This window comes from Corylus avellana, chromosome ca7 (genome assembly GCF_901000735.1).
Source record: "Corylus avellana chromosome ca7, CavTom2PMs-1.0".
NCBI lineage: Eukaryota > Viridiplantae > Streptophyta > Magnoliopsida > Fagales > Betulaceae > Corylus > Corylus avellana.
In genome coordinates, this window is record NC_081547.1 from 17713553 (window position 1) to 17733839 (window position 20287).

A 20287-nucleotide genomic window follows, 5' to 3' on the forward strand; every position below is an offset into this window, starting at 1 on the left:
TCAATTTCCTGTCGCAAGGTTACACAATCTTCCGTCAAATGTCCATTATTGTTATGATACTCACAAAACTTAGTTCGATCTCGCTTCCTTGGATCACCTCTTAACTTATTCAACCACCTAAAAGCTGGGTCTCTTCTAATCTCCATAAAGACCTCAATGACGCCGACATTCAAGGGCATGTACCTTCGGTCTTCACGTCGCCAGGGTTCTATCTTCGAGAAGGACGATACGACCTTCTTACCCACTTTCTTCTGGAGTTTCCCCTCTTTCGAAGTGGAAGTTGCGCGTAGTTCCTTCTTGCTGCTATCTTTTGCTCGGTCTTCCTCCTCCTGACCTTTCATTAGAGCCCCAATCATTTCCTCCTGATTGATGTACTCCTCCGTCTTATTGATGAACTGGCAATGAGTTAATTCTATCGAACTCTTTGCTATTTCGGCCATGAGAGACCCATTTGGCCTGACTTTGTGCCATAATGTGGATAGTATCGTTTGTTCATTTGGGCTCTGCACCAACAGCTTCTCTCGATTAAACCTGAGCATGAAATCCTTCAGGCTCTCTTCCTTTCCTTGACGAAGGGATAGTAAGCAAGCTAGATGCTTCTTCCTTTTCCGGGTTGCCAAGAATTGGCTTAAGAAGAGGCACCCGAGTTCTTTGAAATTATCTACCAAATGGGCGGGCAATCTGGCAAACCAATCCTTGGCAACTCCTGCCAAGGTGAGGGGGAATATTCTGCATGCGATTTCATCCAAAATTCTATGGAGGGAAAAATGAGTGCGGATGATTTTCATATGCTCAGCAGGGTCTCCATTACCATTATACTTGTCGACACGAGGCATTTTGAGGTTGTCAGGCAAGGGGGAACCCAACACTCGATCAGTGAAAGGCAAATCGGTGTTGTCCATAAGCACTCCCGCAGTGCTTTTCTCCTCCTTCTTGATGGCCAATTGGCGAGTTAGCTCCTCATACTTCTTCTTGAGATCTTCCATATCAGCATTAACATGACTCTCATTCCGCCCATCATTATGATCTTCTTGGCGAGATTGCTCTCGACGAGGCCTAGTATGATGGGACCTCTCTGGGTTCTCCTGCTTACAATGTTCCTCATTCTGGACATTCGTATGATGGCTAGCTTGAACCAATCTCGCATCATCTTCGCGATGCCAGTGCTGGTCTGCAATCAGCTTTCCCCTGCGGATCTCTGCACACCTCTCCTTCTCACACCTCTCTTCACGCTTCTTTGCTCGCCTTTCCTCCCGCTCTTGGTCCCTCTGGCTATTGTGGCCTTCGGCAACTGTGAGCCTTGTGGTGAGGTCTTCATTCTACTTCTTCAAGGCATTCATAGATTCGGTCATCTATTTCATGAAATCGGCTAGATTAGGAGCCGGCGCGCTGGAGGCGCTTGCTTGAGTGGAACGGGTGGTCACCATATCAGATTAATAGATGGTAAGAACTGATGAAAATCGCGTTCCCACAGATGGTGCCAAAATGTTGAAGCACAGTTTTTCTACTGGTGATGTGGCACACCTGCCGAGTACAAGTCAACTAACACTCAAGAGCTTTAAATGCACAACAAAGAAAAAGAGAAGGATCGAAGAGACCGGGGGTGAGCCGACGGGGACACTTCGATGCCTAAGTCAGAATTTGAGAGAGAGAGAGTATAAGCAACAAAGGAAAGTTTAGGAGCCAAAGGTGCACTTACCCAAATGTGAAAAAGTGATCCGTCTTTTATAGGCATGAAGGAATGGTAGTCCCCTAACCAATGACTTACTCTTCCCTGAGTTTCTGCGATGCAGTTGCTAACAACAGATTTGAGTAGTTATCCTTAACAAGATCTTAGGGGATTTAGATCGTAGGATTCTGTGGTTATATGTACCACTTGATTTGAATATTTGTATGCGATCATTGGATAACATATCTGATTTGTATTTTAAATAGATGTGATAGCTTTTGTATGAATAAGATCGCTTATCTATTAACAGCTGTATCTCCCAAGATATCCGAGTTATTCTTGCTACCGAGACCTGTGTGTCTTGAGTTAGTCTCGGACTTAACGGTCTCGGCTTCAAAGGTCTCGGGTCTTATGGGTTTCGAATCTGTAGGTCTCGAAAGATGGGGATTTGGGCATGGTTACCCGAAACCTTACTGGGCTTGGACCTTTCCATGCTTAGATTGGGCCCGAGGATTGCCAGGCATTTAATGGGTTGATCTATGACCCAATAGTATCAAAGCTCGTTGGCTTAATGCCTCTTTCTCATCATGGTTTTTCTCTGCAAGAGTTGTTCTTACTCTTTGCTTGTCTTTGAGGAATTTCTTCAAAGACCATAACTACTACCAAAGCCTCCTCTTCCTTTATGCCTACTATCAACCCCATATACACCAACTCCACATCCCTGTCAACACCGAGCAGCACAACAGCTGCTCAACCATCAAGCACCCCATGATTCACTTGGTCAGCTTCCCGACCCAGCGGTGATCGGCCTTATAGCGATCCCACTATAGTCCTCCATATTCAGCGCTAGCACTATCCATTAAGTGGCGCACTGCTCCTCCATCAGCTCCTTCTTCTCCCACACGAAATCTTCTTCTTCTTTTTTAGTGCTTTGGCTTGCAAAAACCTTTTTTTTTTTTTTTTCTTGCTTCAAAACGTGTGATGGACTTCCTATCACCTCACTTTTGGTCTCACACAAAGAGGGGTAGCCCATGTGACTAGCAGTGAAGAATTTCTTTGATAAGTTGTATTCCATGGAAAAAAAAAGGGGCGCCGGGGGGGGAGTTCAATAGTGTCCAAATTATGGTGTAGAAAGGTGTTCCCAAAGTCTTGGTGGGTAGCCTTAAAGTTTTTGGTATTTAGCGGTGAAATCTAACCACCCATTAGTGGTTTTGCGGTGAGATTCGACTGCCCCATGGTATTTGTGTTAGAGTATATTTGAATAACCCTAAAGCTATGGATTTGATGAAGAATGATAAAGATTATACTAGCCTAATTTTATGGATTTGATTATAATTTAATCACCCTAAATTAGGGGGTTTGATTACGATTACATTTATGTGTAAGCTCTATAAATAAAGCATTCTATATTGTAAACATTCATTTAATAAGAGCTTAATGTAGCTCTATGTGCTTTATCTGCAGATGTAGGTCGTTGACCGAACCACGTAAAAATCTTTATGTCTCATTTATTTTATTTATGCAATTTATTTATATTTCATTATGAATTTCTTCATGGTATCAGAGCATTTTGGCATACGCCAGTGTCTGATCCAATGGCCCCGTAAGTTTGTTTGTTTTTTTTTTTTTTTTTTCTTTCAATTTCTTGTTATTAATGGTCAATACGTTTGCAGATTTTTTACCATAGATCTTGCACAGGTATATGACCAGATTAAAAAAAAAAATCAAATCAACTGTGCTTCTGTCAACTTTTGCCGCCTCCGGTGACCAATTTTACTGGACTTCACATGCATTCCAACAACAGATCACCGCCTTCTGTCACGAACAGCGTCGTATTCCGCCACTAACAGCCCAGTTTGATCGCTCTTCTGCCGTCCCCACCTCAAATCTAGTGCCCAGCGTCAACTTCCATCGCTAGCGACAGTCCACCGTCTAGAAAGCGCTGCACCGTTCGCCGTCGATATTTGCCGCACCCAGCCACAGATCCTCTAACTCCATCCCCCGATCCAACCTTCCAAGCCCAGCGGCCAGTGTCGACTTTCGTCATTCTCATCGGGCTCAATTTCGCTGGTCTCCAGCCATTCGCGTCTCACCATCACGCCGTCAACCACCGATCTAGCACCATGACGACCACAAAGCCACCGCGTCATCCCTGCTGTCCGTCGCTGTCATCAGTCCACCACATCCGGCAGTCCCACGCCATCACCGGCGCCAGCAACGCTTGATGTCAATCTAGAGAAGAAATTGAAGAAGATGAATGGTGTTTGGTAACAGGTTTAATTTATACTTATTCGAGTTTGCGAATTTTCTTATTCTAGTTTAGGGATATGTTATCCTGGTTTAGGTTTTTAAACGTAGATATGTTTGGTTACGGGATTAAGGTAATTCTTATCCCAACTTAATGTAATCCTCGAATAGGATATTATTAAAATTATTTTTTTTTTTAAAAAAAAAAAAAGGCCAACTTGCCCATCCATTGGCCCATAATTGGCCTATTTTTGCTCGACTTTATGGTATTGTTTAAAACCCAGGCCATTTCAACCCATAGTTAGCTCTCACTTCAGCCCAAAGTTGGCTTTCCTTTTATTTGGCTATGTGGTATTGTTTAAAACCCAAGCCCACTTTATCCCACAGTTAGCTCTCATTTTAGCTCAAAGTTGGCTCTCTTTTTTGGCCCATAGATGGCCCTCTTCTGTATTGTTTTGCTATCTCAAGAAAAGAAAAAGAAAAAGAAAAACTAAAAAAGAAATAAAATTAAAAATAAAAATAAACTCAAACTCAAGGTTTTAGGATCTTCAACCTTGAGTTTGAAGGAGCATGTTAAAGTATATTTGAATGACCCTAAAATTAGGGATTTGATGAAGATTGATAAAAATTAGATTAGCCTAATTTTAAGGGATTTGATTATAATTTAATCACCCTAAATTAGGGGATTTGATTACGATTACGTTTATGTGTAAGCTTTATAAATAGAGCATTCTATATTGTAAACATTCATTTAATAAGAGATTAATGTAGCCCTATGGGCTTTATCTGTAAATGTAGGTCATTGACCGAACCACGTAAAAATCTTTGTGTTTTATTTATTTTATTTTCGCAATTTATTTATATTTCATTATAAATTTCTTCAGAGGATTGGGTTAGAGAAGCGCATCAATAAAGAACCTTTCAAAGTCATGCTTAAGTGGCTATGGAGGATTGTGGGAGTATCATGTTCAAATAATTGCAAGAGAACATGTGATTATTTGAGTTCTCAAATTGCGACGACAAACGTAGGGTTCTTGAGGGGCGGCCTTGGTTGTTTGATCGGCACATCTTGATTTAGAACGATTTCGATGGCAACAGCCCCACCTTCTTAGAGGACGTTATCTCACTCGCCGTTCTGGGTGCAAATCTATGACATGCCTCTAGTGTGCATGAATAGGGATGTGGGGCACAAAATAGGAGAGTCTTTTGGGGGAGGTCCTGGATGTGGATGTTGTAGGAGATGGGGTTGGGTGGGAAATTAATTAAAGATAGCAGAATCATCCTGAATAGCCTACAAACTGGACAGTGGAGCATGTTGGGAGGGAGGCAATTGAAGTGGCCCATCACCTTGCGAAACTTGCCTTTGGCCAATCTGTAGACCAGGTATAGATGGAGGATAGTCCATGTGTATTCAAAACATTTTAGTTGCCGAGCATGAATTTTTGGATTGATTTTTATAAGGACTCTCAATTAAAAAAAAAAAAAAAAAAAAAAGTAGGCTCAATAGTACTATTTATCTTCTCGAACTAGGCTCGAACTTGATGTGGGTTTTCCAACATTGACCGAACTTGATTCGCTAGCACCTTAGCTGAGTTTCCAATCAAGCTTGATTGGAATTTTTTTTTTTTTTTTAATTCCTAATTTAAGGAAAAAATAAATAAATATAAATAAACAAACACAAACAAATTTAATTAATTAATTATTAAAAATTAAACAACTTTACACACTTCAAACATTTTCAACGTAAATACATAATTTCAACCTCAATTTTTGTGTATTTACAAATCAATGTATTGCCTTATAGTGCAGGAGCACTCAATTTTTGGCTTCCTCTCACTTTCATTTCAAAATCCAGATCGGCACATTGCATATTACGAGAACCGAACCACCTCTATTACTGAGAAGAATCCTCTTCATTTCAAATGAAATTGAGGGGATCCATTTAGTTGTTTTAAGAAGGTATTTTAGTAAAAAAAAAAAAATGACAAAATTACCTCCTAAAAGCAACTAACTATTCCTCTCCATTTCATTTGAAATAGAGAGGATCCAGGTCCCTCTATTGTTGGCAAGCAGATGGCTCTATTCTATAAATGCTTTCGTCTTGGATAAATGCATATTGAATTGCTTAAGAACGCGTATAAGTCGTTTTGTTGGTAGACACAAGCAAAGCGTACCGAATCAGGCAATCTTTTCCTTTTCTCTCTTCCATTAAAATTAACAGTGGGAAAGATCCATCTATTTAATCTTCTCTTTCTTTCTTGTGTTAGGTTTTAAAAATTAGCTTTTGATATGTCAAAACTAGTCTTGTTGTTCTTTTCATATCACAATGATTTGGTATGAAAAATTTAGGTTTTTGGGGTTTTGTGAGTTTTTCGTCATGAAGACGTCACCATTCTATAATAACAAAAATCAGCATGCTCTTCCTATTAAGCTCACCGTGTAATTTCATCATGATGATGTCACCATTCCATCATGACGAAATCCACCTTCTTTACCTTGAAGCTCACTATGTAATTTCATCATGACAGCAGCATCATTCCGTCATGATGAAATCTGTTCATGGCCTCAAATAGGGGTGGGCCCGCACAACCTGACCCACCCGCTCCGCCCCACCCAAAACTGCCCTGCCCCACCTAAATTTTCTCATAAAAAAGCATGTTGGGGTCATATATTCAGATATCCGAGCGGGTCGGGTTGCAGGTATAAGTTTTCTATTTTACCAGGTACTCGCCTCGCAATTTTGCCCTAACCCTAACTGAACCCTAATACCCATCATATTTCTCCTATGCCACTTCCTCTTTTTTTCTTTATCTTTCTTTCTTCTCTTTCAGCCGCTTCAGCTTTTTTTCTTTAGCTTCTTTCTTCTTTCTTATGTTTCTTTCTTGCGCCGATTAGCCATCATCCACGCCATCTAGGTTTCTCTCTTTCTCTGAATCTCTTTCATTCTCTCTCTAAATCTCTTTTAGCCTCGCCTCAGTCTCAACCTCGACCTGCCCCGCAAAACCCGAGACCCACAGATAATGTTCTCTACAACCGGGTCTCGGGTACAATTTTTAATACCCACACCATGCAGGTCGGGCAGCCGAAATGAGCGATACCCGCCTCGATCCGACCTGTGCCCACCCCTAGTCTCTAAAGCTCATTGTGAAGTTTCGTCCATTACCGATTACAAACAATAATTTATAAGCTATAAGGTTTACAACTTAGATCATTTATATGACAATCTCATTACTCACACCTTAGTTATATTCGATGTAACCTATGAACCTTATATATATATATATATATATATATATGTGTGTGTGTGTGTGTGTCCAATGTTCAATACATGTAAACAGGTTATATGTCCAACGTTCATTAAATAAAACAATAAATAAACAACTTTATTTAATTAAAAGTAAAATGTCATAACAAATAATTGGACGACTTTGGGAAAAAACCCTAACTCGAAAAAATAAATAAATAAAAGATGGTAACAGTCTCACCTGTGCAAATCAGAAATCCAAGCACTGCATTGAAAGATAAAACCCTCATTTCGACATTTATAAGGTTTTCCTTGCATCAAGATACACATGACAAGTTCTGGAAACAATGAATACAGATACATCAATAAGGTTTACCTTGCATCTACATACATTTGACAGCTTCTGGAAACAATGAATTCCATAATGGAAGAAAACATATGTTTCATCCAATCATAAAATATCCCACATCCCTTATTCAAACATCCAATCATAAAATATCCCACATCCCTTATTCAAATTAAACCAAGGGGGTTAGCAGAGGCTTGTTCAAAAAGTGAGCCTCCAGGTTTCCAATCACAAGGTCAGCCATGGCCTTTCGAGTTTCCATTGTGCCACTTCCTACATGAGGCAAGAGGACTACGTTTTCAAGCCCAAACAGTTCCTCAGGTACTTGAGGCTCATTCTCATATACATCCAGACCAGCACCACCTAACCGGCCTTCAACCAGTGCAGATACCAGCTCTGGTTCGTCGACATGGGGGCCTCTTCCAATGTTGATGAGAACACCCTTTGGACCCAATGCATCAATGACTTCACGATTGATGATGTGGCGAGTTTCTTCAGTTAGTGGGCATGCAACAACCAGAATTTGACAGTTGCCAGCTAACTCAACAACACTTGGATAGTACGTGTATTTTGTGTCTGGTTTTTCTCTTCTAGAGTAGTAACAGATTGGGCAGTTAAATGCTTCAGCTCTCTTCGCAACTGCCATACCAATCCTTCCCAAACCGATAATACCAACTGTTTTTCCAGTGAACTTAACGAAAGAAGAAAAAAAATGGATATTATAAAAAGGAAACTGAAAGGAAATGCATGTGACAAAGCAAAAACAAAAAAAAACAAAAAAAAGGAATTCATAGATAGAGTGCTTAATCAAGAGAAATAAAATCCATATGCATCTTAAGGAAGCACAAGCATGATATGACAATTCATGACCCAATTACCTCCTAATAAATTACAACTAGTATCAAGCTGATCGCTCCAACTGGCAAGTAGATTTTCTGATACACACCACAAGACATTTTAATTGCCAGGGAGAACTTCCTTATGATGCAGCTATTACCCTCCTGTGGTGTGTGGCTGTGTGCTGTGTTAATTTCTCTCTATTATATCATGGTCCAACCCATAATTTCACCATGCCATGATTGAAATCAATTACTTTCATAAACACACTAAGATGTTGCAATGCTACTAGGGATAAACCTAGAGACCAAACTCGTTTTCGTATTGGGAAAGCACGAACTAAATTCATCTATAGCTTGCTTGTAACCATGAAAAAATTATTTACACAAATAAACTTACCAAGCTGAGGGCTGGATTAAATATTGTTTTTAAAAAAAGGGAAAGAAAAAGCAAAAAAAAGCCTCTACAAATTTCATAACTATTCAAGCTTTAGTTCCTTAGCTCATATGTCAGCCAACCTAGTTTCAAGCTTTTATTCCTTAAACAATCTCAGCTTTAATAGCACCAAGTCAACTCAATAAGGCTCCACAAAATTAAGGTAAGCTCCTAAAGAATCTCATCCAAGAAAACAAGTGAGAATAAAAGTTGATTTGATGCCAACATGCTTCTGAGTTAGTAGGAAGCTAGTGAATGTTTCAAGTATGTCGTACTTGCTATTTTGCACAGTCTATGTGCGGGTGGATTGGATTCTAAGATGGATAAAACAAGATTGATAAGGCTAACTGCCAAGCACATAAAAGCTCATCAAACAAGCTCAAGCTTGGCCACACGTCTATAAACCAAGCTTAGCAGTTAACAGATCTACAGAGCAAATCTTGAGTAATTCAGCCATGAGGAGATAGAATATTTTTTTTTTTTTTTTTTTTAATGAATTAAGATGAGATAGAATATCTTGCACTTTCCAACATACACTTACACAGAGGTATTGAACATAGGTGCTCTTTAACTGTATGAATAACACCTAAGGTTGAAATTTGACTTGCATGGCTTGTACATAGTGAAACGTCATAAAGCTTCCTGTACCATACCATTTCATTCTAACTTATTCATTCTATTATTTGGTGAATCTGCCATTTCACACTAAAACTACATGCATCCCCGATTTTCAGTGGCTGCAGTATCACGTATAATGCAAGGCACAATGGCAGCAAGGAATGAAGCTAGTCTCTAGTTTGCACTTGAAAACACCCTAATAAAGAATTTTAAGCATCCTGCACGCTCCACAGAAAATCTGCCTTGTGCATGTCTTTGGCATTTTAGCATTGATATTAAGAGCATATAAACCTAATTGTGTACTTTTCAGCATTTATACAAAGAAAAAAAAAATGAAAGTCAAATATCACAATAAGATGAAGTTGAGCATATAAATTGCACTATATAATGAACTAGCATAACATCACAAACTACAAAAGACCACAAAAAAGAGCACAAAAATCTGCAGACTTCTGCACAGAAAAGAATGAGAAACAGACAACTGAACACAAATAAATATGATCCTTGTTCACAGTCTAAGATGTTGGAGAAAACATTTACGCCGACAATTCACTCGGAATACACAAAGTATATAATGTCAAATGAACAATAGGTTGTTTATTCTTCTAAACTAGTTTTTTGAACCCACAATGCTTTAATCGGTAATCAATGGCATAACCGGCATCACACTCCAGTAATGCAAGCACAAAAAAGATTCAATCGATACACAAAGACTGAAAGACCATCTAGCAATAAAACAAAAACGTTATCACTCAACAGAAAATATGAAATCTAGTTCATACCCCATCAATTTCATCAGGACAATCCTCATTAAGAATGAGACAAATGAGCACGATCAGCTCAGAATTGCACTTCACTACTAGAAATGAAACATCAGCTACGAAGCAAAAATAAAACGAACTTATCAAACTAAGGACAACTGAATCAAAACTCCACAACATCATATATATAAAATCGGAATCTTTCTCAATCATCATCCCCAATTCAACCCCCCACATCCTATTCACTTTACAAGACAAAATCATGAGTTCAAAACCATCAATCACATAATCAACAAAAATACCAATTAAAAAGGAAAGGAAAGGAAAGGAAATGACCTTGGTAGTCAACCTAAAGCCCCCCTTCTTCCACTTCCCACTCCTAACGTACCGATCGCACTCACACAGCCTCCTCAGCACGGCCAGGATGAGCCCGATCACGAGGTCCGCCACGTCCTCGGTCAGCACGTCCGGCGTGTTCGTGACCCTAATCCCCTTCTCCTTGCACTTGTCCAGGTCGATCTTGTCCACCCCAACGCTGAAGCTCGAGACGATCTCGAGCCCAGGCAGCGTGTTGATGAGCTCGGCGTCGGCGCCGGCGGCAGAGTTTCCGACGACGGCTCGGATGGAGGCGGAGTGGTCCTTGAAGAACTGGGACTTCTGCGGGACGGTCCAGAGCCTGAAGAGGTTGAAGCGCCTCTGGAGCTCTTGCTCGAGGTAGGGGTTCATTGGGCACAGCATGAGTACGCCAATGGACTCCATTAGGGTTAGGGATTAGGGTTTCCTGGTTCGCTGGAAGTTGACTGCAGTTTTCAAGAGAGAATGTGTAGCAATTTTCCTCTGATATATATCAAGAGAAAAGTGGTCCTCTGATATATATATCAAGAGAGAAGTGGTCCAATTATTATTATTATTAGAAGGGGTGGAGTTGATTCAAATTAATAATCAAAGCATCTCCATTGATGCATGGTTAAATATAGCAATTTTGTCCTTCCAATAAAAGTAATAACTAAACTGAAGAAAGTTCAACCGATTAAGTTACTTTTCATAAAAAAAAAAAAAAAAAGGAATGCTATACTTATTCTCATTTTTGGATACTCATAAGTCATTGTTACATCCAGGGTGGTTTTATCTTAGGATGTTTTTAAAAATCACATATTAATGTTAAAAAAAAAAAAAAAAAAAATCAAATCAACAGTGCTTCCGGCAACTTTTGCTGCCTCCGGCGACCAATTTCACTAGACTTCACCGGCAATCCAACAACAGATCACCGCCATTTGTCAGTGACAGCGTCGTATTCTGCCACTAACAGCCCGGTTTGATCGCTCTTCCGCCGTCCCCGCCTTAGATCCAGTGCCCAACGTCAACTTCCATCGCTAGCGACAATCCACCGTCCAGAAAGTGCTGCGGCATTCACCGCCGATATTTGCCGCACCTAGCCACAGATCCTCTAACTCCAGACCCTGATCCAACCTTCCAAGCCCAGCGGCCAGCACAGACTTCCGTCGTTCTCATCTGGCTCAGTTTCGCTGGTCTCCAGTCGTTCGCGTCTTACCATCACGCTGTCAACCACCAATCTACCACCATGATGACCACAAAGCCACCGTGTCGTCCCTGTTGTCCGTCGCTGTCATCAGTCCACCGCATCCGGCAGTCCCACGCCATCACCGGCACCAGCAACGATTGATGTCAATCTAGAGAAGAAATTGAAGAAGATGAATGGTGTTTGGTAACGGGTTAAATTTATACTTATTGAAGTTTGCGGATTTTCTTATTCTAGTTTAGGGATATGTTATCCTGGTTTAGGTTTTTAAACCTAGATATGCTTGGTTATAAGATTAAGGTAATTTTTATCCCAACTTAATGTAATCCTCGAATAGGATATTATTAAATTTTTTTTCAAAAAAAAAAAGGAAGAAAGGCCAAGTTGCCCATCCATTGGCCCATAATTGGCCTATTTTTGTTCGACTCTATGGTATTGTTTAAAACCCAGGCCATTTCAGCCCATAGTTAACTTACTTCAGCTCAAAGTTGACTCTTCTTTTATTTTGCTATGTGGTATTATTTAAAACCTAAGCTCACTTTATCCCACAGTTGGCTCTCATTTTAGCCCAAAGTTGGCTCTCTTTTTTGGCCCATAGATGGTCCTCTTTTGTCTTGTTTTGCAATTTCAAGAAAAAAAAGAAAAAAAGAGAAAAGAAAAAAAGTAAAAAAATAAAAATAAACTCAAACTCAAGGTTTCAGGATTTTTCACCTTGATTTTGAGGGAGCATGTTAGAGTATATTTGAATGACCCTAAAATTAGGGATTTGATGAAAATTGATAAAGATTAGATTAGCCTAATTTTAGGAATTTGATTATAATTTAATCACCCTAAATTAGGAGATTTGATTACGATTACATTTATGTGTAAGCTCTATAAATAAAGCATTCTATATTGTAAACATTCATTCAATAAGATATTAATGTAGCCCTATGGGCTTTATCTGTGGATGTAGGTCGTTGACCGAACCACATAAAAATCTTTGTGTCTCATTTATTTTATTTTCGTAATTTATTTATATTTCATTATGAATTTATTCAGAGGATTGGGTCAGAGAAGCGCATCAATAAAGAAGCTTTCAAAGTCATGCTTAAGCGGCTATGGAGGATTGTGGGAGTATCCTGTTCAAATAATTTCAAGAGAACATGTGGTTATTTGAGTTCTCAAATTGCGACGACAAACATAGGGTTCTTGAGGGGCGGCCTTGGTTGTTTGATCGGCACATCTTGATTTTGAATGATTTCGATGGCATCAGCCCCACCTTCTTAGAGGACGTTTTCTCACTCACCGTTCTGGGTGCAAATTCATGACATGCCTCTAGTGTGCATGAATAGGGGAGTGGGGCGCAAAATAGGAGGCTTTTGGGGGAGGTCCTGGATGTGGATGTTGTAGGAGATGGGGTTGGGTGGGAAATTAATTAAAGATAGCAAAATCATCTTGAATAGCCTACAAACTGGAATCGAGCATTTTGGGAGGGAGGCAAATGAAGTGGCCCATCACCTTGTGAAACTCGCCTTTGGCCAATCTTTAGACCAGGTATAGAGGGAAGATAGTCCATGTGTATTCAGAACATTTTAGTTGCCGAGCATGAATTTTCGGATTGATTTTTATAATGAATCTCAATTAAAATAATAATAATAATAATAATAATAAATAAATAAATAAATAATAAAAATAAAATAAAATAAAAAGTAGGCTCAACAGTAATATTTATCTTCTCGAACTAGGCTCGAACTTGATGTGGGTTTTCCAACATTGACCGAACTTGACTCGCTAGCACCTTAGCTGAGTTTCCAATCAAGCTTGATTGGAATTTTTTTTTTTTTTTTTTTTAATTCCTAATTTAAGGGGAAAAAAATATATAAATAAACAAACACAAACAAATTTAATTAATTAATTATTAAAAATTAAACAACTTTACACACTTCAAACATTTTCAACGTAAATACACAATTTCAACCTCAATTTTTGTGCATTTACAAATTAATGTATTGCCTTACAATGCAGGAGCACGCAATTTTTGGCTTCCTCTCTCACTTTCATTTCAAAATCCAGCTCGCCACATTGCATATTACGAGAACTGAACCACCTCTATTACGGAGAAGGATAAATGAAATGGAGGGGATCTATTTAGTTGTTTTAAGAAGGTATTTTGGTCAAAAAAAATAAAATGACAAAATTACCCCCCTAAAAACAATTAACTATTCCTCTCCATTTCATTTGACATAGAGAGGATCCAGGTTCCTCTATTGTTGGCAAGCAGATGACTCTATTCTATAAATGCTTTTGTCTTGGATAAATGCATATTGAATTGCTTAAGAACGTGTATAAGTCGTTTTGTTGATAGACACAAGCAAAGCGTACCGAATCAAGCAACCCTTCCCTTTTCTCTCTTCCATTAAAATTAACGGTGGGAAAGATCTATCTGTTTAATTTTCTCTTTCTTTCTTATGTTAGGTTTTAGAAATTAGCTTTCGATATGTCAAAACTAGTCTTGTTGTTCTTTCCAGAGCACAATGATTTGGTATGAAAAATTTAGGTTTTTGGAGTTTTGTGAGTTTTTGTAATGAAGACATCACCATTCCATAATAACAAAAATCAGCATGCTCTTCCTGTTAAGCTCACTGTGTAATTTCATCATGATGACGTCACCATTCCGTCATGACGAAATCCACCTTCTTTACCTTGAAGCTCACTATGTAATTTCATCAAGACGACGGCATCATTCCGTCATGATGAAATCTGTTCATGGCCTCTAATAGGGATGGGCATGCAAAAGCGACCCAGCTCCGCCCTCCCAGGACCTGCCCCACCGAATTTTCTCATAAAAAAGCGGATTCGGGTCATATATTAAGATATCCAAATGGGTCGGGTTACGGGTATAAGTTTTCTATTTTACCGGATACCCGCCTCGCAATTTTGCCCTAACCCTAATTAAACCCTAATACCCATCATATTTCTCCTGTGCCGCTTCCTCTTTTTTTCTTTTTCTTTCTTTCTTCTCTTTTTTTTTTTTTTCTTTTTCTTTCTTTCTTCTCTTTCAGCCGCTTCCTCTTTCTTTCTTTAGCTTCTTTCTTCTTTCTTCTTTTTTATGTTTCTTCCTTGCGCCAATCAGCCGTCATCCACGCCATCTAGGTTTCTCTCTTTCTCTGAATCTCTTTCATTCTCTCTCGTTCTCTCTCTAAATCTCTTTTAGCCTCGCCTCAGTCTCAACCTCGACCCGCCCCACATTACCCGCCTTGCAAAACCCGAGACCCATAGATAATGTTCTCTACAACCGGGTATCGGGTACAATTTTTAATACTCACACCATGCAAGTTGGGCAGCCGAAATGAGCAATACCACCTCGATCCGGCCTGTGCCCACCCCTAGTCTCTAAAGCTCATTGTGAAGTTTCGTCCATTACCAATTACGAACAGTAATTTATAAGCTATAAGGTTTACAACTTAGATAATTTATATGATAATCTCATTACTCACACCTTAGTTATATTTGATGTAACCAATGAACCTTATATATATATATATATATGTCCAATGTTTAATACATGTAAACAGGTTATATGTCCAATGTTCATTAAATAAAACAATAAATAAACAACTTTATTTAATTAAAAGTAAAATGTCATAACAAATAATTGGACGACTTTAGGGAAAAAACCCTAACTCGAAAAAATAAATAAATAAAAGATGGTAACAGTCTCACCTGTGCAAATCAGAAATCCAAGCACTGCATTGAAAGATAAAACCCTCATTTCGACATTTATAAGGTTTTCCTTGCATCAAGATACACATGACAAGTTCTGGAAACAATGAATACAGATACATCAATAAGGTTTACCTTGCATCTACATACATTTGACAGCTTCTGGAAACAATGAATTCCATAATGGAAGAAAACATATGTTTCATCCAATCATAAAATATCCCACATCCCTTATTCAAATTAAACCAAGGGGGTTAGCAGAGGCTTGTTCAAAAAGTGAGCCTCCAGGTTTCCAATCACTAGGTCAGCCATGGCCTTTCGAGTTTCCATTGTGCCACTTCCTACATGAGGCAAGAGGACTACGTTTTCAAGCCCAAACAGTTCCTCAGGTACTTGAGGCTCATTCTCATATACATCCAGACCAGCACCACCTAACCGGCCTTCAACCAGTGCAGATACCAGCTCTGGTTCGTCGACATGGGGGCCTCTTCCAATGTTGATGAGAACACCCTTTGGACCCAATGCATCAATGACTTCACGATTGATGATGTGGCGAGTTTCTTCAGTTAGTGGGCATGCAACAACCAGAATTTGACAGTTGCCAGCTAACTCAACAACACTTGGATAGTACGTGTATTTTGTGTCTGGTTTTTCTCTTCTAGAGTAGTAACAGATTGGGCAGTTAAATGCTTCAGCTCTCTTCGCAACTGCCATACCAATCCTTCCCAAACCGATAATACCAACTGTTTTTCCAGTGAACTTAACGAAAGAAGAAAAAAAATGGATATTATAAAAAGGAAACTGAAAGGAAATGCATGTGACAAAGCAAAAACAAAAAAAAACAAAAAAAAGGAATTCATAGATAGAGTGCTTAATCAAGAGAAATAAAATCCATATGCATCTTAAGGAAGCACAAGCATGATATGACAATTCATGACCCAATTACCTCCTAATAAATTACAACTAGTATCAAGCTGATCGCTCCAACTGGCAAGTAGATTTTCTGATACACACCACAAGACATTTTAATTGCCAGGGAGAACTTCCTTATGATGCAGCTATTACCCTCCTGTGGTGTGTGGCTGTGTGCTGTGTTAATTTCTCTCTATTATATCATGGTCCAACCCATAATTTCACCATGCCATGATTGAAATCAATTACTTTCATAAACACACTAAGATGTTGCAATGCTACTAGCGATAAACCTAGAGACCGAACTCGTTTTCGTATTGGAAAAGCACAAAACTAAATTCATCTATAGCTTGCTTGTAACCATGAAAAAATTATTTACACAAATAAACTTACCAAGCTGAGGGCTGGATTAAATATTGTTTTTAAAAAAAGGGAAAGAAAAAACAAAAAAGAGCCTCTACAAATTTCATAACTATTCAAGCTTTAGTTCCTTAGCTCATATGTCAGCCAACCTAGTTTCAAGCTTTTATTCCTTAAACAATCTGAGCTTTAATAGCACCAAGTCAACTCAATACGGCTCCACAAAATTAAGGTAAGCTCCTAAAGAATCTCATCCAAGAAAACAAGTGAGAATAAAAGTTGATTTGATGCCAACATGCTTCTGAGTTAGAAGGAAGCTAGTGAATGTTTCAAGTATGTCGTACTTGCTATTTTGCACAGTCTATGTGCAGGTGGATTGGATTCTAAGATGGATAAAACAAGATTGATAAGGTTAACTGCCAAGCACATGAAAGCTCATCAAACAAGCTCAAGCTTGGCCACACGTCTATAAACCAAGCTTAGCAGTTAACAGATCTACAGAGCAAATCTTGAGTAATTCAGCCAAGAGCAGATAGAATATTTATTTATTTATTTTTTAATGAATTAAGAGGAGATAGAATATCTTGCACTTTCCAACATACACTTACACAGAGGTATTGAACATAGGTGCTCTTTAACTGTATGAATAACACCTAAGGTTGAAATTTGACTTGCGTGGCTTGTACATAGTGAAACGTCATAAAGCTTCCAGTACCATACCATTTCATTCTAACTTATTCATTCTATTATTTGGTGAATCTGCCATTTCACACTAAAACTACATGCATCCCCGATTTTCAGCGGCTGCAGTATCACGTATAATGCAAGGCACAATGGCAGCAAGGAATGAAGCTAGTCTCTAGTTTGCACTTGAAAACACCCTCATAAAGCATTTTAAGCATCCTGCACGCTCCACAGAAAATCTGCCTTGTGCATTATTTGACTCCACAAATGTCTTTGGCATTTTAGCATTGATATTAAGAGCATATAAACCTAATTGAGTACTTTTCAGCATTTATACAAAGAAAAAAAAAAATGAAAGTCAAATATCACAATAAGATGAAGTGGAGCATATAAATTGCACTATATAATGAACTAGCATAATATCACAAACTACAAAAGACCACAAAAAAGAGCACAAAAATCTGCAGACTTCTGCACAGAAAGAATGAGAAACAGAAAACTGAACACAAATAAATATGATCCATGTTCACAGTCTAAGATGTTGGAGAAAACATTTACGCCGACAATTCACTCGGAATACACAAAGTATATAATGTCAAATGAACAATAGGATGTTTATTCTTCTAAACTAGTTTTTTGAACCCACAATGCTTTAATCGGTAATCAATGGCATAACCGGCATCACACTCCACTAATGCAAGCACAAAAAAGATTCAATCGATACACAAAGACTGAAAGACCATCTAGCAATAAAACAAAAACGTTATCACTCAACAGAAAATAAGAAATCTAGTTCATACACCATCAATTTCGTCAGGACAATTCTCATTAAGAATGAGACAAATGAGCACGATCAGATCAGAATTGCACTTCACTATTAGAAATGAAAAATCAGCTTCGAAGCAAAAATAAAACGAAATTATCAAACTAAGGACAACTGAATCAAAACACCACAACATAATATATATAAAATCGGAATCTTTCTCAACCATCATCCCCAATTCAACCCCCCACATCCTATTCACTTTACAAGACAAAATCATGAGTTCAAAACCATCAATCACATAATCAACAAAAATACCAATTAAAAAGGAAAGGAAAGGAAAGGAAAACAAATGACCTTGGTAGTCAACCTAAAGTCCCCCTTCTTCCACTTCCCACTCCTAACGTACCGATCGCACTCACACAGCCTCCTCAGCACGGCCAGGCTGAGCCCGATCGCGAGGTCCGCCACGTCCTCGGTCAGCACGTCCGGCGTGTAAGTAACCCTAATCCCCTTCTCCTTGCACTTGTCCAGGTCGATCTTGTCCACCCCGACGCTGAAGCTCGAGACGATCTCGAGCCCAGGCAGCGTGTTGATGAGCTCGGCGTCGGCGCCGGCGGCAGAGTTTCCGACGACGGCTCGGATGGAGGCGGAGTGGTCCTTGAAGAACTGGGACTTCTGCGGGACGGTCCAGAGCCTGAAGAGGTTGAAGCGCCTCTGGAGCTCTTGCTCGAGGTAGGGGTTCATTGGGCACAGCATGAGTACGCCAATGGACTCCATTAGGGTTGGGGATTAGGGTTTCCTGGTTCGCTGGAAGTTGACTGCAGTGGGAGAATCTGGAGCTTGTGTCCCTGTGCGTGCGTTGTGAGCCAGAGAAGGGAGCTGATAATAGCAAGGAAGGATTTTTTTTTTAAAAAAAAATAATAAAAAAGACATGAATGGGCATGTCAATTGCGAGTTCTGTTAAATCTAGAAGGTTATAAAAATTCCTTCACCATCTAACGAAAACGATAGGGCGGCAATCATGCACCCTAATATGTGAAATACTATGTATCTCAAATTTATTTCTTAAAAGTTAGTTATGAAATAATATATCATTATCTTATAAAAGTTTGTGGCATATTTTCTAAAATAATAAATTTTATGAGATAATAACATATTATTTGAGGATCAACTTTTGAGAAACAAATTTAGAATGTGTAGCAATTTTTCTCTGATATATATCAAGAGAGAAGTGGTCCAATTATTATTATTATTAGAAGGGGTGGAGTTGATTCAAATTAATAATCTTCACTTCATCAAAGCATCTCCAACCGATGCTGTAAGATAGTTTTATAGTTAAATATAGCAATTTTGTCCTTCCAATAAAAGTAATAACTAAACTGAAAAAAGTGGTATTTTGAGTAGTTAAACTACGACTCATTGTTGGAGATGCTCTAAGGTGTAGTACTCAACCGATTAAGTTACATTTCATAAAAGAGAGGAATGCTATACTTATTCTCATTTTTGGATACTCATAAGTGATTGTTACATCCAGGGTGGTTTTATCTTAGGTTGTTTTTAAAAATCACATATTAATGTTAAAAAAAAAAAAGGGCAAAACACGACATCACTTGCCAAACTATGATCGGATCGACAGTTATTTAGAATATCACAACCATTAAATCAGGTTCAAGTGTTATCCAACGGGGAAAATTGATGTTGTCATTTGGTAGGTAAGAATGTGATGGACGACTATCGAATTGTGTATGGTGAGTGGTATTGTATAATTTGTATTTGAGATATCAATGACGACTCATGGAAAAGGACTGACGGCAAAAGTGGGTGTGACAATGCATCTAACTAATTCTCAAGCGCCATTAATCTATCCCTCAAGTTTTTTTAACCACCAAGGGTTGGTTTGGTTTGGATAATAAACTCTTAAAATAGAATGATTATTTTTATAGAATAGTAATTTTTTGGCTTGATAAGGGTTTATTTATAAAAATAGTTATTCATATGAGTATCATTAATCTCTTACACACAAGAATAGTTATTTCTAAAAAAAAAAAAAAAAAATCAGAGGAATAACTATTCATGAAGGAAGTGACAATTTTTTTTCAAAAAAACCAATTTTTTTCATAAATTTCTTTTAACCCTTAAATTTGTTTTTTTTTTTATTATTTT

At 38.6% G+C, this 20287-nt stretch overlaps 1 protein-coding gene across 1 annotated transcript; it reads right to left on the reverse strand.

Moving 5' to 3' along the window:
- Positions 1 to 7430: 7430 nt before the first annotated feature.
- On the reverse strand, positions 7431 to 19048 carry LOC132187947 (uncharacterized). The gene is made up of 4 exons (XM_059602370.1): positions 18479 to 19048; positions 15649 to 16161; positions 10494 to 10922; positions 7431 to 8197 (listed from the first exon to the last, which is right to left on the reverse strand). Exons 1-4 carry the CDS (start codon positions 18899 to 18901, stop codon positions 7679 to 7681), a joined length of 1884 nt encoding a protein of 627 aa, XP_059458353.1. The 5' UTR covers positions 18902 to 19048; the 3' UTR covers positions 7431 to 7678.
- Positions 19049 to 20287: the final 1239 nt, after the last annotated feature.

Bases quoted from the DNA above. Each gene is read 5' to 3' on its own strand.
- LOC132187947 (XM_059602370.1), bottom strand. From the start codon at position 18,901: ATGGAGTCCATTGGCGTACTCATGCTGTGCCCAATGAACCCCTACCTC. The intron at 10,923-15,648 runs GTTTAATTTGAA...CCCTAATCCCTA, and splicing joins AGCCTCTGCTAACCCCCTTG to ACCCTAATGGAGTCCATTGG. The intron at 8,198-10,493 runs GTCATTTCCTTT...TCTTTCGTTAAG, and splicing joins GCTTTAGGTTGACTACCAAG to TTCACTGGAAAAACAGTTGG.